General features: G+C 49.3%; 1 protein-coding gene across 2 annotated transcripts in view; it reads right to left on the bottom strand.

Annotated features, from left to right (window-relative positions):
- slc12a8 (solute carrier family 12 member 8) overlaps positions 1-18,743 on the bottom strand; it is a 247,400-nt gene that overhangs the window by 168,846 nt on the left and 59,811 nt on the right. For both annotated transcript variants that reach the window (XM_038789779.1, XM_038789780.1), the window contains exon 2: positions 13,537-13,774. In XM_038789779.1, the coding sequence (XP_038645707.1) occupies positions 13,537-13,662 (126 nt within the window). In that variant the 5' untranslated portion in view covers positions 13,663-13,774. The remainder of the gene's footprint in view (positions 1-13,536; positions 13,775-18,743) is intronic.

The raw sequence follows: 18,743 nt of genomic DNA on the forward strand, positions 1-18,743 counted from the left end.
CCCCCCCCCCCCCCCCCCGCGACTACCCATCGCCCTTTCTTGGCCAACCTCGTGCCCGGGCCCTTCGCTTCCTCGAGCGTCCCCATAGGGAGCCACCGCCGCCCCTCAATTGGTACCCCAAAATTGATACCTCCTCTGTCAGCAAAGCAGCATCCGCCCCCCCTCCTCTCCCCCCCCCCCAACAGCCCCATGACCCAAAACCCCCGCCAAGCACCAGCTGGGCACTTGTTCACCCCCCACTACGCTCCCGAGAGTCAGCTGACCCATGCTGACCATGGCAGCTCCCAACCTTGGCACTGATCAGACTGTCGCCTCGTTGTCCGGACCTCTCTCCCCACGTGAATAAACTAATTAAACTACCTCTCCAGCCTCAGTGAGTAAATAGGAATACGAAACGAAAAATAAACAGAAGGCACTAACATTGCCCCGTGAAGAGACACTTGTTGAACCAAGGCTCCAACTTCCCAAAAATTCGCACTATGTACAGGGCCCCCTCCCCCCTCCGTATCTCAACTTTGCTGAAAGCACTTCACCCTCCAGCCACTACCACAGCCCTTACACACACCCAACATTGTATACAATCTTATATTAGAAATGGTCCCGTGTTACCCAGCCCCACCGCCACATTCCCACCAAAGCTCAACCGTCCTTTAATTCGAGTCCAGCTTTTCTTGTTTGACGAATGACCATGCCTCGTCCGGCGTCTCAAAATAGTGATGCCGTTCCTTGTACGTGACCCATAACCTCGCTGGGTGTAGGATCCCAAATTTCACGCCCTTGCTGAAGAGGCTCGCCTTCACTCAGTTGAATCTAGCACGCCTCTTGGCCAGCTCGCCCCAGGTCCTGGTAGATGCGTATCACGCTGTTCTCCCCACTCTGCTGCTCCGTTCTTTTTTTGTCCCGTCCGCAGACAAGTTCCCTTGTCCAAGAAGTCGATGAAAATCTCACCACCATGGCCCTCGGCGGTTCATTCGCCTTGGGCTTCCTTGTGAGGGCTCTGTGCGCCCCGTCCAGCTCCAGGGGTCGAGGGAATACCCCCGTCCCTATCAGTGTCTCCAGCACCTTGGACACAAATGCTCCCGCATCCGACCCCTCCACACCTTTGAGGAGGCCCACATTTCTCAAATTTCGTCTCCTGGACCTATTTTCTAGGTCCACCAGCCTCTCCTGCCACTTCTTGTGGAGGTCATCCTGCGCCTCCACCTTAAGGGCCAATATGACCAACTCGTCCTCATGGTCAGATAGCTTTTTCTCCATCTCCTTAATCGCTTTCCCTTGTGTCGCCTGAGTTGCGATCATTTGGTCTATTGATGCCTTCATCGGGGCCAGTATGTCCTTTTTAAGATCAGCAAAGCAGCCCCTAAGGAACTCCTGTTGCTCCTGTGCCCACTGCGCCCATGCACCCTGGTCTATACCGGCCGCCATGCCGTGCCTCGGCGCCCGCTCCGCACGCTTCTGTCTGTTGGGACTTAAACGCTTCACCCGGCCACTCCTGGTTCAGCTATCCATACAACAGAGAGGGAATCCTTTTGGCAGTGTTCGCTTCACCAATCTGCCCCATAAAGTCCATGAAAACTCCTGAAAAAGGTCAGAGAGTCCGTTCCAGACGGGAGTTGCCGAATGCGCGACCTACTCCTCCATGGCCGCCACCGGAAGTCTCAACATCGCTTCTTTAATGGCCTTGGCGAGATCTTTTCACAGTTGTTCCCTCTGCTGCTAGAATTCAGCTTTAATAAAGGCCCTCAAGTCAGCTTGAAGCCTTTAAGCTCGCCCTTCCCCCGCCTGCATGCTGGAAGAGGCTTTTGTCTTTGCTGCAGCTCCAGCCAAATCTTTCACTGTTTCTGCCGGGTCTGGTAGCCAAGAGACATACCATTCCTGGGGGAAATACTCCTCCAACATTCACCTACATCTTTTCATCAAAATTCCACCCCGTATTGATTAAAAAAGAGCTCTTTTCTGTAACCTTGGGCAGGAGCTGCCTTGTGTTTGACCACTTACTCCATGGTCCACACTGGAAGTCCCTGCTCCTCCTTTTTGATGTTAACATGTCCACTCACCCTCCCTAAGAATCATCTTCCATGAAGTGCTTTTCTTTGGTAAACAATGATGCAAAGTACTCATTTAGTGCCTTGTCAATTTCCTCTGACTCAACTTTAGATTCCCCCCACTTTCCTTAAGTGGTACAATCCTTTCCCTGCCCACCCACTTGCTTTTATTTATGAATAAAAATATTTGGGATTGATCTTAATCCTATTTGCCAATGACTTTTCATGAACCCTCCTAGCCCTCCTAATTTCCCGCTTAAATACGTTCCTACTTTCTTTATACTCCTCAAGGGTTCAAACTATCCCCACTCTTCTAGACCGTACAAAGTCTCCTTTTTCTTTTTGATGAGGTTCACAATATCCCTCGTTATCCAAGGCTCCCTGAACTTCCCATACTTATCCTTCGTTCTCTCAGGAACAAGACTTTCCTGAATCCCAATCAACTGTCGCTTGAAAGACTCCCATATGTCCGATGTTGATTTACCCTCCAACAGCCGCATCCAATCCAATTCTTCAATTCCTGTCTAACGTTATCGTAATTTGCCTTTCCCCAGTTTAGACCTTAAAACGAGTGTTACCCTCATCCCTATCCAAAAGTACCCTAAAACGTACGGAATTTTGGTCACTTATCCCAAAATGTTCCCCTACTGAAACCGCAACCACCTGTCCAGGCTCATTCCCAAATACCAGATCCAGTACTGCCCCTTCCCTAGTTGGACTATCAACATATTGCATCAAGAAGGCTTCCTGGATACACCTTACAAACTCTGCCCCATCCAAGCCCCTAGCACTAAGTGAGCCCCAGTCAATATAAAGGAAATTACAATCCCCTACCACAACAACCCTGTTACTTTTGCACCTATCCAAATCTCTCTACCTATCTGCTCCTCTATCTCTCACTGGCAGTTGGGGGGAGCTATCATAAACCCTCAACATTGTGATTGCCCCCTTCCTGTTCCTGAGCTCTACTCAGATTGCCTCATTATATGAGCCCTCCGAGGTGTCCTCCCGCAGTACGGCTATAATATTCTCCTTAACCAGTAATGCAACTCCCCCACCCCTTTTACATCTCCCGCTATCTCTCCTGAAGCATCTATATCCTCCAAAGATCATCTGCCAATCCCGCCCTTCCTTTAACCACGTTTCGGTAATAGCCACAACGTCATAATTCCAAGTACTAATGAGTGCTCTTTTCATCTGCCTTATCTGCTATACTTCTGGCATTGCAACAAATACACTTCAAACCGGAGCATCTGGGGGAAACCCACTCAGACATGGGGAGAATGTGCAAACTCCACACAGAATTGAACCTGGGCCCCTGGTGCTGTGAGGCAGCAGTGCTAACCACTATGCTGCCTTCCCATTGTTTTCAATTATGAATCAGCTGTGATAAAATGTCAACTACTCAGTCAAACATGGACATTGAAACATGGAAGAATGTTCTATGAACGTTTCTATGAATGGCAGTTTTGAAATAGTTCAGAACATTGTGAAACTAAGATATTAAATATAATTTAGTTATTAACAAGCAATTATCTAAATTCGGAATAAAGTAAACACTTTGCAACTGTGCTCACAACGTATTTTATGGAGTTTTATTTTAATTGCTATAAGTTGCTGACGTGGGCGTACACCTAACTGCATTAAACACCTGTTGGCTGTGACCTTGCTTTTGTCCTCAAGAACTTTAAACTACTTTTGTTCAAAGAAACAATTAAATAGATGCATTTTCGTTCGAAAAGGGCTGATAAGTGGCATACAAGTGCCAGGCAATGACCTTCACCTACAAGTGAGTGCTGCTCTGACAATACTCAAGAAACTCGACACCATCCAAGACAAAACAACCCTATCGATTGCTCCTTTTCCACATACATTCAAACCCTCCACCACCAACGAACAGTGGCAGCTGTGTGTACCATCTACAAGATGCACTGTTATAACTCACCAAGGTTCCTTAGACAGCACCTTCCAAACTCACAACCACTACCATCTAGAAGGACAAGAGCAGCAGATACCTGGGAACCTCATCGCCTGGAGGTTCCCCTTCAAATCACTCACCACCCTGACTTGGAAATATATCACCATTCCTTCACTGTCGCTGGGGCAGCATCCTGGATCTCTCACCCTAACAGCACAGTGGGTGTACCTACGCCTCAAGGACTGCAGCGGTTCAAGAAGGCAACTCACCAACACCTACTGAAGGGCAACTAGGGATGGCCAATAAATGCTGGCCTAGTGATGCCCATATCCCGTAAATGAATTATTTTTTAAAATTGTGATATTTAACTTTTCACAAACTTTCTATCCTTAAAAATGTTTGCACAATTGCGAAACAACTGCCCATAAAAGAGAAAATATATTCATGTTTTCTAAGAATGTAATAATACATTATGACTGCATTGAGTTTTAAAGTCTATGATTTTATTAATTTTATTGCTAAAGTAACAGTGCATATTGCAATATAGCCAAACATGCTCCCTTTTTAGAACTAATGTTCACTGTCAGATTTTAATATCTCTTGCTTTACACAACATGGAAATTAGATCAGATGGATAGCGTTGGAGCCAAGGAATTATCTATCCTGGCACATATACCATGGGAATGCCTGAAGCCTTTTAGACTAAAGTGATGAATATCTTAAAAGTTTATGACCTGAATATACATTTCTGAATTTCAGTCAGTGGCAAGAAACCCCAAAGTTCAACCTTTTCATAGAAAATCAAAAACTGTTAACTGGAAGTCAAAGTGAATTTTACTGTCTTGGAAAAGCCAAGTAGGATTCATAGTTTTCCAGTGAATATATCTTGCTATAAGATATGGCAATACTGAAATATCTATTCTTGCACATACAGACCAGGATGAAATGTGTCCAGATCCCTCTCCTATTCCTGGTTTGTCCTAATTTGGATGAGGTGCCTAACTTTAACCAGATTGTTACTTTCTCGGGTTTTTAATAACGTGAATGATACATGCTGGTGGTGTACTAAAAGAAAAATTTCAAGACAAAAAATTGTAATCATAACAATGTTTTCTGAAAACCCCAGAGGCTTCTCATTGTAAATGGAGGCTTGTCAGCCGATTCGCCGGCACTGTGCTTGCCAGTTCCCCGCTAACAAGGTCGAATGGCTCTGAAGACATTGATGGGGGAAGGGCTGTAGATGTCATATACATGGACTTTAGTAAGGCGTTTCATAAAGTTTCCCATGGCAGGTTGATGGAAAAGGTGAAGTTGTACTAGCTCGATGGATAAAAAACTAGCTGGGCAACATGAGACAGCGAGTAGTGGTGGAAGGGAGTGTCTGAAATGGAGAAAGGTGACTAGTGGTGTTCCACAGAGATCCGTGCTCGGACCACTGTTGTTTGTGATATACATAAATGATCTGGATGAAGGTATAGGTGGTCTGATTAGCAAGTTTGCAGATGATACTAAGATTGGTGGAGTTGCAGATAGCGAGGGGGACTGTCACAGAATACAGCAAAATATAGATAGATTGGAGAGTTGGGCAGAGAAATGGCAGATGGAGTTCAATCCAGGCAAATGCGAGGTGATGCATTTTGGAAGATCCAATTCAAGAGCGGACTATACGGTCAATGGAAGAGTCCTGGGGAAAATTGATGTACAGAGAGATCTGGAGTTCAGGTCCATTGTACCCTGAAGGTGGCAACGCAGGTCGATAGAGTGGTCAAGAAGGCATACAGCATGCTTGCCTTCATCGGACGGGGTATTGAGTACAAGAGTCGGCAGGTCATGTTACAGTTGTATAGGACTTTGGTTAGGCCACATTTGGAATACTGCGTGCAGTTCTGGTCGCCACATTACCAGAAGGATGTGGGTGCTTTAGAGAGGGTGCAGAGGAGGTTCACCAGGATGTTGTCTGGTATGGAGGGTGTTAGCGATGAAGAAAGATTGAGTAGATTAGGATTGTTTCGTTGGAAAGACGGAGGTTGAGCGGGGACCTGATTGAGGTCTACAAAATTATGAGAGGTATGGCAGGCTGGATAGCAACAAGCTTTTTCCAAGAGTGGGGGTGTCAATTACAAGGGGTCACGATTTCAAGGTGAGAGGGGCAAAGTTTAAGGGAGATGTGCATGGAAAGTTTTTTACGCAGAGGGTGGTGGGTGCCTGGAACGCTTTGCCAGCGGAGGTGGTAAAGGCGGGCACGATAGCATCATTTAAGATGCATATAGACAGATATATGAACGGGCGAGGAAAAGAGGGAGGTAGATCCTTGGAAAATAGGCGACAGGTTTAGATAAAGGATCTGGATTGGCAAGTCTAGGAGGGCCGAAGGGCCTGGTCCTGTGCTGTAATTTTCTTTGTTCTTTGTTCTAAGCTGCACTTGCTCAGCCAATGCCAGCCAGCTCGCAATATTGACACCGAGGAGACCACCCCAAGATTCGGGGACGCTGAACTAGGGAGGCTCCCAAACGTGGCGGTGGCCAGGAAGGATGTCCTGTTCCCCCAGGGGTCCCGGAGGGTTAGCTATAGGGCAGCCAGTGCTGCCTGGGACATCATGGTGGCAGCTATGTGCGCTGGGAGTGTGACCAGGAGGACTGGCCTCCAGTGCCAAAAAAGTTCAACGACCTTCACTGGGCAGCATGAGTGAGTAGACACAAACTGAACCCCATCCGCACCACGAGACCTGTCCACGTCCACGGGAGCATCTAACCCCCAAACTCTCCATGTAACCCCCAACCCTTTCTCCACTCCCTTCCCCCTTCTACCCCGCCCCCCCCCCAACCCTCCCTTCACATCTCCCTCCCCCACTGTGAACCACGCATGTGGCTAATGATGCCCTCTCTGTGTCTCCACAGGAAAATCTCTCCCACAATCGCCCGGAGAAGGCCCAGACTGGCTGAGGGGTGCCAGACATAAGAATCCTCACCACCTTCAAGAAGCGTGCCCTGGAGGTGACCGGTGTGGCAGAGGACAGAGCGGTCACCCATACGGAGGTTGGCGGACGCCACAGAGGTGAGGAACCACTGGGCTCCACCCGGAGGACCTGTCAAATGTGAGTCAGCCTTACTGACTGACCAATCCCTTCCACTGACCACATGTCCATTCTCCCACAGCCCATCTTGGGTGGCCCCCTCTCCAGCCTCACAGGAGACTGCCACGGAGGAAAGCTCCCAGGATGTCACTGTAATAGTCACGTCACAGCTGTCATCCCCACCCTCCACCAATGCAGATACACACATCTTGGCAGGGAATGTTAGTGGACAGGCTTCCGGGGCACAATCTGATGAGCATCACACTGCTGCTGATGTATATCAGGTGGAGGCAGGAACCCCCCAGGCGATACAGCAGTCGGAGGGCTGCTGGATCTCAGGTCCCAGCTGTGTCGCAGCCTGATGCTGAGCCTGTGGAACAGTTACCTGGAGCTGATGGGGATGACAGGGAGCAGCCGGACATTCAGAGGGAGATGTGAGAGTCACTCCAGCAGATCCAGAGCAGCTTGGAGGAGTTCCAGAGGCCAAAGGAGCAAGAGATGTCACCAGCAATACGTGGCACCGAGGCCATCGCTGATAGGGTGACGCTGAACGATGTCGGCACCATGAGTGAAGGTGTCCAAGGCGTCGTGCAGCCGGTGACAGCCATGACCGAGGGTCTCAGCAGAACGTCTGCCTCGCTGGGGGATGTGATTCAGTACCAGGTTGACCTTGATGGGGGCCTGCGGGACATGTCCCGCTCTCAGATGGGAATGGCTGAGGCGTTGCGGAGCTTGGCCCAATCGCAGGTGGGTATTATCGAGGCGCTGCAGAGCATGTCCCAGTCAGAGGAGCGTCTCCGAGGGTGTCAACACGATGATGCGGACCATGAGGAACCGCCAGGGCTGACAGAGCCAGATGGTGCAAAGACAGCTGGGGCTCGATCCAGCTGCGCCTCCATCCCAAAGTGCACCCCAGGACCCTCTGGCACCGAGCGGGAGGAGGGGGCTAACCTGGACCCATCCCATGGAGTGGCGACGGTGACCACCAGCTCTCCCTCTGATGAGGCCACGTCGCAAAGTCAGCACAAGGGAGAGGGCAGCATGGCTGTGCATGAGCCACTGACAATTGCACGGGGCCCTCTGGCCCCAAAGCCCCCAGAGGACGTTCGCCTGGGGCATCGAAGGCCAATGGACAAGGTAAACGCTGGCTGCCTCCACCTCTGATACATATCCTGGGGAGGCACCTAGACATAGTGGTAGAGCACCGATGTGTAAGCACATCGAGAATCACTGAGGGCACCGGGGGAGTGGGGGGGCGGTAGGTAGGGGGTAGAAGAGGTGTGGGGGGGAGGTTGGGAGACGACATCATCGGGACAGTGGGGAATTGTATGACACATTAAAGTTCCTTGTGCACAACCATGATGACAGCTGTCACTTTCCTCCTCAATGCGAGTCGACCTCCGAATCCTTGGCCCATCTCTCCAAGCACATCCCCTTCCCCACAGTACCCTCCGGCTGCTGACATGTCCCTGGAGCTGTGTCCCATCCCCTGGGTGTTCAGACGTTGGCTGCTGCTTGTGTGGTGTTCAGGCACAGTGTCCAGGCATCAAGGTGTGATTGGGCTGCAAGGCAATAACTCCCACATGCTACGTGACCCGCTCACCCATGGGAATCCACTTCACTTAACCACGATTGCCAATTCCCCATTAGCAATAGTCTTCAGCTGCACAGTCAGAGGCCTCGGCAGTTGGCGGGAGTAATGGGAGGTCATTAGGGCAGATGGGCAGTGACAGGGTGGCCCCCAGAACGGGTACATACGATCCAAGGGTTGACATGGTGGTACCGGGAGTGATTGGAGCCCCCCCCCAGCGCCTCTCCCCACCCTCCTATGACAGTCCCCCACTGAACACAGGGGCAATGATACCAGCGCCCTAGGCTCTTTGCCTGCTACTCAGTTCCTCGGCTCTCCAGGGAAGCCCTCCCAACAGGTTCACGTATTTAAAAGCAGTATTAATCGGCGCCAGGGTAACCACTTGCTGGGGAGGCCGCTGAATGACAGGAGGCCGTTGGATATGGGGTAGTTCCCATTAATTGTATGGAAATAGGACTCAAATGGTGATAATTGGTTTCTCGCCACGCTACGATGAGATCCCGATTTCACTGATTGGGAGCGGGCCAACACAAACTGTTTGGCACCTAGTGCGGTTTGCTCATTTGGCCTCTCCCACTATTCATCAGCCTTGTTTTGTTTGAAATGGAGCGTGACGAGGCCGGAAAATCACGGCATATAAACATTAACTTTGATAACTCATGATGGACTTCCGGTTGGTCTCGCGAGCGGAGCGGCCGCATCAAGAAGAGGCTCCCACCAGTGTACGCTATTTAGGGCCTAAGGGACAGGCGTCAAACCAAGCCATTTTAAAAGCGGTGAAGAACCCCGCGGGAGTGTCGGGCAGCCGGAGCGGAGGTGTCAAGCCCGGGGTGCACGGAGTCATTGGTGGAGGAGCCAGTCCCCCCGGTTGGGTAGCTGTGGCAAAGGCATCGGCCAAGGTGAGAAAACAAGGTGAAAAGATGAAGTGGAGGAGGTCATGTCGCAGCACAGTGACCAGCTTATCTCAATGGGGGACCAGCTGCGGAGGGTGGTGGAGATCAACAGAGGACTCCGAGCAATGCTCGAGGACTTGGAAAACCGTTTGAGGCAACACAATCCGAGAGTCGTTGGCTTGCCCGAAGGGGCAGAGGGCTCGAGGCCAATAGAGTACTTCGCTAAGATGTTGGCGGAGTTGATGGGGGAGGGTGAGGACCCCTCCCAGTATTAACTGGACCGAGCTCATCGGTCGTTAAGGCCGAAACCCAAAATAAATGAGCCACCAAGAGCAGTAATTATCTGCTTCCATAAATACCACACGGAGGTAGTGTTAAGCTGGGCGAAGCAGAAGTGGGAGGTGCAGTGAGCTGGTGCTAGAGTTCGGATTTACCAGGACTTGACGGTGGAGTTGGCAAAGAGACAAGTGGTATTCAACCGAATAAAGGCAACACTATACAACAAGGGGGTGCGATTTGGCATGGTATACCCAGCAAAGCTGAGGGTGACGCACAACGCCAAAGATTTTTACTTTGAACCGGTGGAGGCGGTCGTGAAGCTAGAAGGCTTGGGACAGAAGTGAGGAGTGGAACTGGAAGAGAGATCGTGGACTGCGATTGGGGAGCTGGAAAATATATAAATGTTATAACTTTCTTTTCATTGACCTGTATTGTAACTTACTTGACTTCACATTGTTTTAGAGTTTAAGGCTTTGTTTGGTTTGATTGGCATTCTTTGTTGCGACGGGTATATGTTATTTTATTGAATTGGATGGATTGGATGCTTTTTTTCTTTTTCTTCTGGGACTAGGTGGGAGGGGACGTTATGCCTTGGGGAGGAGGGGGGCTTTAGTTAGCGCTAACTAAAGTCAGTAGTGAACAGAGGTGAGGTGAGAGGAGGGCTGCGGACATTGGAGCCTGGTTAGCAGGTTTCGATGGGCCTATGAGGTGAGCAAGTGGGGCGGGGGGTGGAAATCGATACCGGTTGAGGTTTTTTCGAGAGGAAGTGCAAGGTGGGATTCTGGGCGGGGGTTCGATGTTAGTAATGGATAGGGGCAGGTCAGGCTCATGGGGCAGGGCCCGGTGGTCTGATGATGGTGGATAAGAAAGGGGGGAGTGAGAGGCTCACAGTTAGGATAGTCATGTGGAACGTGAGGGGGTTGGGAGATCCAGTCAAAAGGTCAAGGGTGCTTGCACATCTTAAAAGCTTGAAGGCCGATGTAGCAATGTTGCAGGAGACTCACTTGAGGGTGAAGGACCAGGTGAGACTTGGGTTAGCCAGGTGTTTCACTCTGGGGGAGGCCGGGAGATGTAGGAATTTCTAGATGGGCTGGAGTACCCGAGATTAGGGGAAAGGGACAGGGCTACATTAAAAGCGCTGACAGAGGATGCAGTCAGGGAAAGAGGCAAGGCCAGATGAGTTTCTGGTAGAATATTACCAAATAATTCAAGGATAAGCTGCCACCACTGATGGTGGGGATGTTTGAGGAGGCGATAGGGAAGGTGGTGTGATCACAAACTTTGGGGCAGGCATTGATTTCCCTGTTGCTTAAAAAAGATAAGGATCCAATGGAGTGTGGGTCGTAGAGGCCCATATCACTTTAAACATGGACCCAAAGGTATTGGCTAAGGTACTGGCAGGTAGGCTGGAGGTGTGCCTCCCGATGGTGATAGATGAGGATCAGACAGGGTTTGCGAGAGGGTGGCAGCTCTTTTTGAACGTTAGGAGGGTATTGAACGTGGTTATGGCACCGGTGGAGGGGAAGGAAACAGAGGTGGTTGTGGCATGGACGCCAAGAAAGTTTTGACCGGGTATAATGGGGGTATTTGATGGCCGTTCTGGAGCGGTTTGGGATTGGTCCACGATTTGTGGACTGGGTAAAGCTAATGTATAATGTATAAAGAGCCGAGGGTGAGTGTCCGCACAAATAGCATTATCTCAGGATACGTTTCTCTCCACCATGGGAATAGGCAGGATGTCCTATGCCCCCCCTCCCGTTTGCACTCGCAATTTCGCAATTGAGAAGACCTTCGGGGGTATGGAAAGGGGTAGTGCGGGGGGTGGGGGGGGGTGGCGGTGTAGAGCATAGGGTGTTCTTTATATGCCGATGATTTGTTATTATACATGTCGGAACCAAGTGTGTGAATAGGGGGAATATTGGAGCTGCTTCGGATGTTTGGGTCTTTCTCGGGGTACAAATTAAATCCAGACACGAGTGAGTATTTTGTGGTGTCTCGGCCAGGGGTGGGAGGTCTGACATTCCGTAAGGCAGGGACTCACTTTAGGTACCTGGGGGTCCAGGTTGCTCAGGATTGAGGGTACTCGTTAGGTACAACATTTCTAGTTTGGTGGGGAGAGTGAAAGCTGATCTGGCAAGGTGGGATGGTCTCCCTCTGTCACTGGTGGGTCGGGTACAGGCGGTTAAAATGAACGTGTTGTCGCGATTTCTGTTTATTTTCCAATGCCTGCCGATTTTCCTGCCAAAGGCATTTTTTTTAGAGAGATTGAAGGAATGATTACCTCTTTCATATGGGGAGGGAAGGTGGCCAGAGTTAGAAAGGTGCTGCTACAGAGGGGTAGGCAGGCAGGGGGTTTGGGTCTTCCGAACCTGATGTATTATTATTGGGCGGCGAATGTGGAGAAGGTGCGGAGCTGGGTCAGAGGGGTTGATTCCCAATGGGTCAGAATGGAGCAGGGGGTCGGGATTGAAGGTGCCAGCAACAACGCCGCTCCCCATGGCCCCGGGGAAATACTCAGGGAGTCCAGTAGTAATAGATTTGTTGAGACTTTGGAGGCGGTTTTGCCAACACTTTGGGTTGGGGGCAGGGTCAAGGGAAATGCCGATTCGGGGGAACCACAGGTTTGAGCCAGGGAAATGGGATGGAAATTTTCGGACATGGGAGGAGAAGGGGATTGAGACACTAAAAGATTTGTTTCTTGGGGGTCGGTTTTGCAGGAATGAAGGAGCTGGGAGCGAAGTATGGGCTGGAGCAGGGGGAAATGTTTAGATACGTGCAGGTTCGAGAGTTTGCCAGAAGGTGTGCCCAGCAAACCACGTCCATATGTTTTCGTCCTGTCCAAAGTTGGAGGATTAGGGTAGGGTAATCTCTAAAGTGGTGCACGTGAAACTGGGCCCAGGCCCCCGGGAGGCCATATTCGGGGTGTCGGACCAGCCGGGGTTGGAAATGGGCGCGGAGGCAGATGTTGTAGCTTTCACCTCATTGATCGCCAAAGGTGGATTCTGTTGGGATGGAGATCAACCTCTCCACCCTGTGCCCTGGTATGGTGGGGGGACCTGCTGGAATTCTTAACTCTTGAGAAGTTTAAATTTGAACTGAGGGGAAGGATGGAGGGGTTCTACAATTCATCGGCGTTATTCATTATGCACTTTTGAGAATTGGATTACATTGAACATTAGTGGGGGTGGGTTTGGAGGGTTGGGGAGAGAGCGACTGTATGTCTAATGGTGACTATGGGTGATTCCTGATTTCTTTTTGTTACTTGTTTGTTTGTTAACATGCGGGCTAATGTTTGGCAGTTTGGTGAGAGGATGAGATTGTTGTTGTTGATATGGGGATTGACATTGTAGTCGTTACTGCGTAGTGTTTATTGTTGGTGGGTGTAAATTTGGGAGAAAATGTGAAAAGGTGAATAAAAATAATTTTTTAAAAAACTTTGATAACATAAAAATAGTGTGGATTAAAACATTGCTGCTATATACACTTTGGGTACACCATCAGAAAGGCAAAGATGACAAGACTGATCACATCGTTCCAAGCTAGGTTAGAAAAATAAGAGGTCATTTTGTGAATCCATACTCCCAGTAAATGAGGTTGTGTCAGAACTGGAAAATTTCCCAATGCCGGTATTGCCTAAATCTGTGTTGTTTTTCAAATATGCAGCAATACTGGGACAGAATGTACTCAAAAAGATTACCCGACGGATAGTAACTGCATACATCCTTCAGTAAATTTACCTGTGCATCTTCATGGAATAGGTCTTGCACTTGCCCAGTACTTCTAGATCCGCAGGAACCATTTCGTAGTAAAACTGCTTTATTGGTCACATCCGAATTACATTTCAAATTCCATTCTTCTTCCATACTGTGGAAATACTGAAGTGTCCAGGCAACCGGCAAAGGGAAAAGTACGTCAACACCTAGATTTGATCAAAGTGCCTTTTGTCTTCATGAAAAGATGCCACTTCATTCTCCGCTAAAATTTAAAAAAAAAAGTCTTTAGGTATTCAATTGATGGTTGCATATCATTCAGTTTAGAACTCAAATTTCAAAAGTTTCTAACTGCTGTTGATGTGAATCATAGGGTTATGGTCAATTTTGACAAATTTTGACCTGAACACTTGTCTCAGAAATTTCTCTCTGGATCTTCGTCTGCATCGCCATTCCTTCTGAAGGCAATTGTGGGCTGAAAATCGCATCCAAAGAATTTTACAGCACAGAAAATGGCTTTCTGGCCCATCATGGCTGTGCTGCCCATCAAACACCAATCAATTCTAATCGCAATTTGTATGCCAAGGGGTTTCAAGTGCTCATCTAAATATTTCTTAAAAGTTGTGAGGGTTCCTGCCTCTACCATCCTTTCAGGCTGTGTGTTCCAGATGCCAACCACGTTTTGGGTGAAAACATTTTTTCTCAAACCCCTCTAAATCTCCTGCTCCTTACATAATAATAATAATACTAATAATAATCACTTATTGTCACAAGTAGGTTTCAATTAAGTTACTGTGAAAACATTCTATGATTACATACTGTGATTACATTCTATGCCTCCTGGTTATTGACCCCTCTAATAAAGGGAAATGTCTCTATATGCTCCACAAAATCCTCCTTCAACCTTACTGTCTCTCACCCTATCAGTATATCCTTCTATTTCTTTATCCCTCGTATTCTTATCTAGCTACCCCTTAAATGAACCCAGATGCAGGAGCTTCCTACTTGACCTAAACGCAATGTGAGCTGAGTGTGCATGTACAACCATTCCTGATGCCTGGCCAATTGGCATCAGGAGTTGTAAAAATAAAATGCAGATCTTAATTTCAAGCGAAGCACTTTGAGGCCACCTGAAATACTGCCAGGTAAGCTGGAGTTGGCAAAAAAATCAGAGGCCAGCTTTTCTTGGGAAATATATATTTTGGAGGAGGTGAGCACACATGGAGCAGCAGTGAGAGCAGTGCAAGATAAGTGTTCATTTAACATTACTTATTAGATTAGGGTGGCTGGTGCCACAGTGGTTAGCACTGCTGACTCACAGCCCCAGGGTCCCGGGCTCAATTCCAGCCTCGGATGACTGTGTGGAGTTTGCACCTTCTCCCAGTGCCTGTGTGGCTTTCCTCCCACAGTCCAAAGATGTGCAGGTTAGGTGGACTGACCATGCTAAATTGCCCCTTAGTATTCAAAAGGTTAGGCGGAGTTACTGGGATCAGGTGGAGGTGTGGGCATAAGTAGGGTGCTCTTTGCAAGGCCGATGCAGACTCGATGGGCCGAATGGCCTCCTTCTGCACTGTGAATTGTATGATTATTGCAGTTCTATTTGCTTTTTAGTTTTGCAAGTATTTTGAAACTTATTTCACACCTGACTTTTCATAAGAGTATTAAAACCCAAGCCAATTCTCATATAGTTCCCATCCTACCTGCATCAGCAGCTCCCATCTCTGATGATGCAGATGCCAATCTTTGTGTTGGAGGTCTTCCTATTAGTCCTCAAGCCTTAGGAGTCCTTCCTTCTTCCCTAAATAGACACAGCTCCAATTGGCTGCCTCCTCAATATTTGCTCACTGTGTCCTGACACCAGCACGTGTGGGTTCTCCACCCCACTCCACCCCAGATGCAAGATCAGGATATGCAAGATGAAAATTCAAACCTACTTTTAAAGTCGATGACCCGAATAACATAGTAAATTGGAGAAAGTGTACAAATTGCTGTCGGACATGGTGAACAGGACAGTAGTGTGAGAAAATATAACTGGTTATATATTTTACTTGGAAGTGCCAGAGGAAGGGAAGTGTATCTCTGAGGGCATTATCCTGGAGGAACCTGCCCCCCTGGAGGGAGAAATTTGTATTTGGTTGTGGGTGGCAGAAAATGATCTTGAGTGGATGTGTGCATGTGTGAAAGAGAGTGAGATGTGGGAGAGAGTTGCGTTAGGCTCCGCCACGCGCATATGGAGATGACGTTTGCCATGTACATTGCTTCGATCCAGAGTCTTCCCCGTATCGCTCTACCTAGTTCTTCCACCAACTTCTTTGTCTCGTCCAGGGGTGACTGTACTTCTAACAATCGTCCATACATTTCCGCACAGTTCCCCTCCCCTAGGTTGCCCGCATTCAGTAGTCTTTCTAGTAGTGACTGATCAGAGATATTGAGGCTTTAGCCAGCATTGGTGGCAGAGTTCCCCTTGCTAGTGAATCTACAAACATCTCCCGCAGGTGCAGGTCCAATGCTGGTGCACGTTTTTTAATAGATGTCCACCAGGAATCCCTCTGGCCTCGGCACCTTCCCCGCCTGCATGGAGTTAATGCTCTCCATGACTTCCCGCAGTTATAGTGGGGCTTCCAGACCCGTCTCCTAATCTTCCCCAAAACCGGCATGTCCAGTCCGTTGAAGAACTGCTTCATCTTCAAGACCCCACCGGGGACTCAAAGGTGTACAACTTCCAGTAGAAGTTTGCAAAGACTTCATTGATCTGCTCTGGTGCTGCACCTAGCTCCTGTCCTTTACCTGTGCTATTTCTCACATGGCTGCCTGCTTTCTCAGCTGGTGGGCTGGTGGGCCAGCAGGCGATTGGCTTTGTTTCCATGCTCATAAAAGGAGCTGGTGGAGCTGGTGCACTGCTTTCCAAGTGGAGAGCAGGTCAAAGTACATTTGTAGCTTTTTCCTATCCGCCAGTAGTTCCACGGTTGGAGTTGAGGTGTACCTCCGTTTTTCCGCCAATATTGAGTCAACCAGCTGTTTCCTAGCCACCTTCTCCTTCCTATCTTTGCGCACCTTGAACGCAATAATTTCCCCCTTTTCACCGCCTTCAGTGCCTTACAGAACGTGGAGGGTGACACCTCTCCATTCTGGTAGTTCGTAATGTACCCATCTATGGCTTATGATATCTGTTCACAGAATGCCTTGTCACCAAGGAGGGGCGTATCCAGCCTCCATGGAGAGCATTGTGCCCGGCCCATCTCGAACCTCACATCCGTGTAGTCTGGAGTATGGTCGGAGATTACAATTTTGAAGTACTCTGCTCCTACTATCCCTGGAAGCATCCTATTCCCCACTACAAAGAAGTCAATCCAGGAGTGGGGCCTGTGTATCTGGGAGAAGAAGGAGAACTCCTTCTTCCCTGGGTGCGTGAACCTCCAGAGGTCCACTGCCCCCATCAGCTCCATAAAGTGTTTAACTTTCTCGCCAAGGTTGATAATTTCCCTGATTTGGGGCTGGATGTCTGTTGTGCTTCCTGTATCCAGTGAAGTCCCCCCCGATTATGAGTTGGTGTGAGTCTATGTCAAGGATTTCTGCCATGGTTTTCTTCATGAATTCTATGTTGTCCCAGACATACCGTACCCCTGGGTCTGTATTCATCTGTCGCCATGAATGCTGTCCTCTTGTTAAGCAGTATAGCGAATCACTAGCCCTTGTCCCGTAAGATATTGGTGTGTCTGTCCCACCCAGCCCTTCCTTACCCGCAGTCGGGCCTTCACCCTCAGGTGCGTCTCTTGGAGGAAGATAACATCAGCCCTCAGACTTTTCAGAAGGATGAAGACTCTGGATCTTTTCACCGAGCTGTTCAGTCCTCTGATGTTCCAGGTGACTATCCTTTTTTTAAAATTTAGATTATCCACTTGATTTTTCCAATTTAGGGGCAATTTAGCGTGGCCAATTAACCTATGCACATCTTTTGAGTTGTGGGGGCGAAACCCACGCAAACAAGGGGAGAAAGTGCAAACTCTACACGGACAATGACCCAGAGCCGGGATCAAACCTGGGACCTCGGCATTGTGAGGCAGCAGCACTAACCACTGTGCCACCATGCTGCCCTCCAGGTGATTATCCTAATTATGGGGGGGGGCTTCTATTTCCCCATCCCCCTCCCGCGCGGTCAACCACACTTACCTTGTGGAAGTGCCCCTGCACTCCGAGGTTTCCCTCTGTTTGGGCTCCATCCAAGATGGCCATTGTCCCAAATTTACCAAGCGGCTGAGCCCCTGCACTCCAGGTTTCCCTTTGTTTGGGGGCCATCTAAGATGACGGTTCTTTGTGTACTTGTTTCTGCTGTTGGCATGTTCGCCGTTTCCTAGTCAGCGTTATACGCCCCCTCCTACCTCCACGGTTCCCCACCCCGATCCGAGCCATTTTCCCACCCCCCATCTTTCCCCGCAATCAAGAGTTTTCTCCCCCCCACCCTTCTGCCAGGCCCCCTTGGGAGCTGTGCCACGCTCCCCTCCCACCCTTCTCCCGTACTTCCCTGCCCTTCACACCCTCCTTGTAGCGGACTGTAAACGAGGCAGTTCTATTCCGCACAATTGTCCTTTTTTTAAAAAGAAGTTTGTATTCAGTGCTGTTGCTGCTGCCTTCCCAACCCGTGCCTACGCACACATTTATACGCTTCAGCCTGTGCGCTGAATTAATGCTCCTTCTCCTGATGGCTACCCAGACCTTGGCCAGGTACAGCATTCCAAACCACACCTTGCCCTTATATAGGGCTGTCTTGGCTGCGTTGAATTCAATCAGGCGCTTGGCCAGGTCTGTACCAATATTTTGGTACACACAGATCAAGTGCCCTTCCCACTTGCAGGCCCATGTGTGCCTGGCCAAGTACAGGATCTTCTCCCTGTCTTGGTACCGGTGCAGCTTTGCGATGATAGCCCAGGGCTACTCCCCAGTTTTAGGCTCAGCCAGAGTGATTTGTGGGATTGCTCCATCTCTAGGGGTTTGAGGAATTTCTAGCCCATCCCCACCCCACCTCCCCGACCTGTCTCCCCAGAATCTGGGCCACATACTCTGTGGGGCTCTTGACCTCGATGCCCTCTGGTAGGCCCAGAATGCAGAGTGTCTGACATCACAACCAGTTCTGGCCCTCGACTGTCCCTTTCAGTGTCCCCTGGGATGCCCCAAGCCTTGCCACCACCCTCTCTAATGAGGCCATTCAGTCACTCTGTGATGCACTATCAATTACG

Source organism: Scyliorhinus canicula, chromosome 2 (assembly GCF_902713615.1).
Source record: "Scyliorhinus canicula chromosome 2, sScyCan1.1, whole genome shotgun sequence".
Lineage (NCBI taxonomy): Eukaryota > Metazoa > Chordata > Chondrichthyes > Carcharhiniformes > Scyliorhinidae > Scyliorhinus > Scyliorhinus canicula.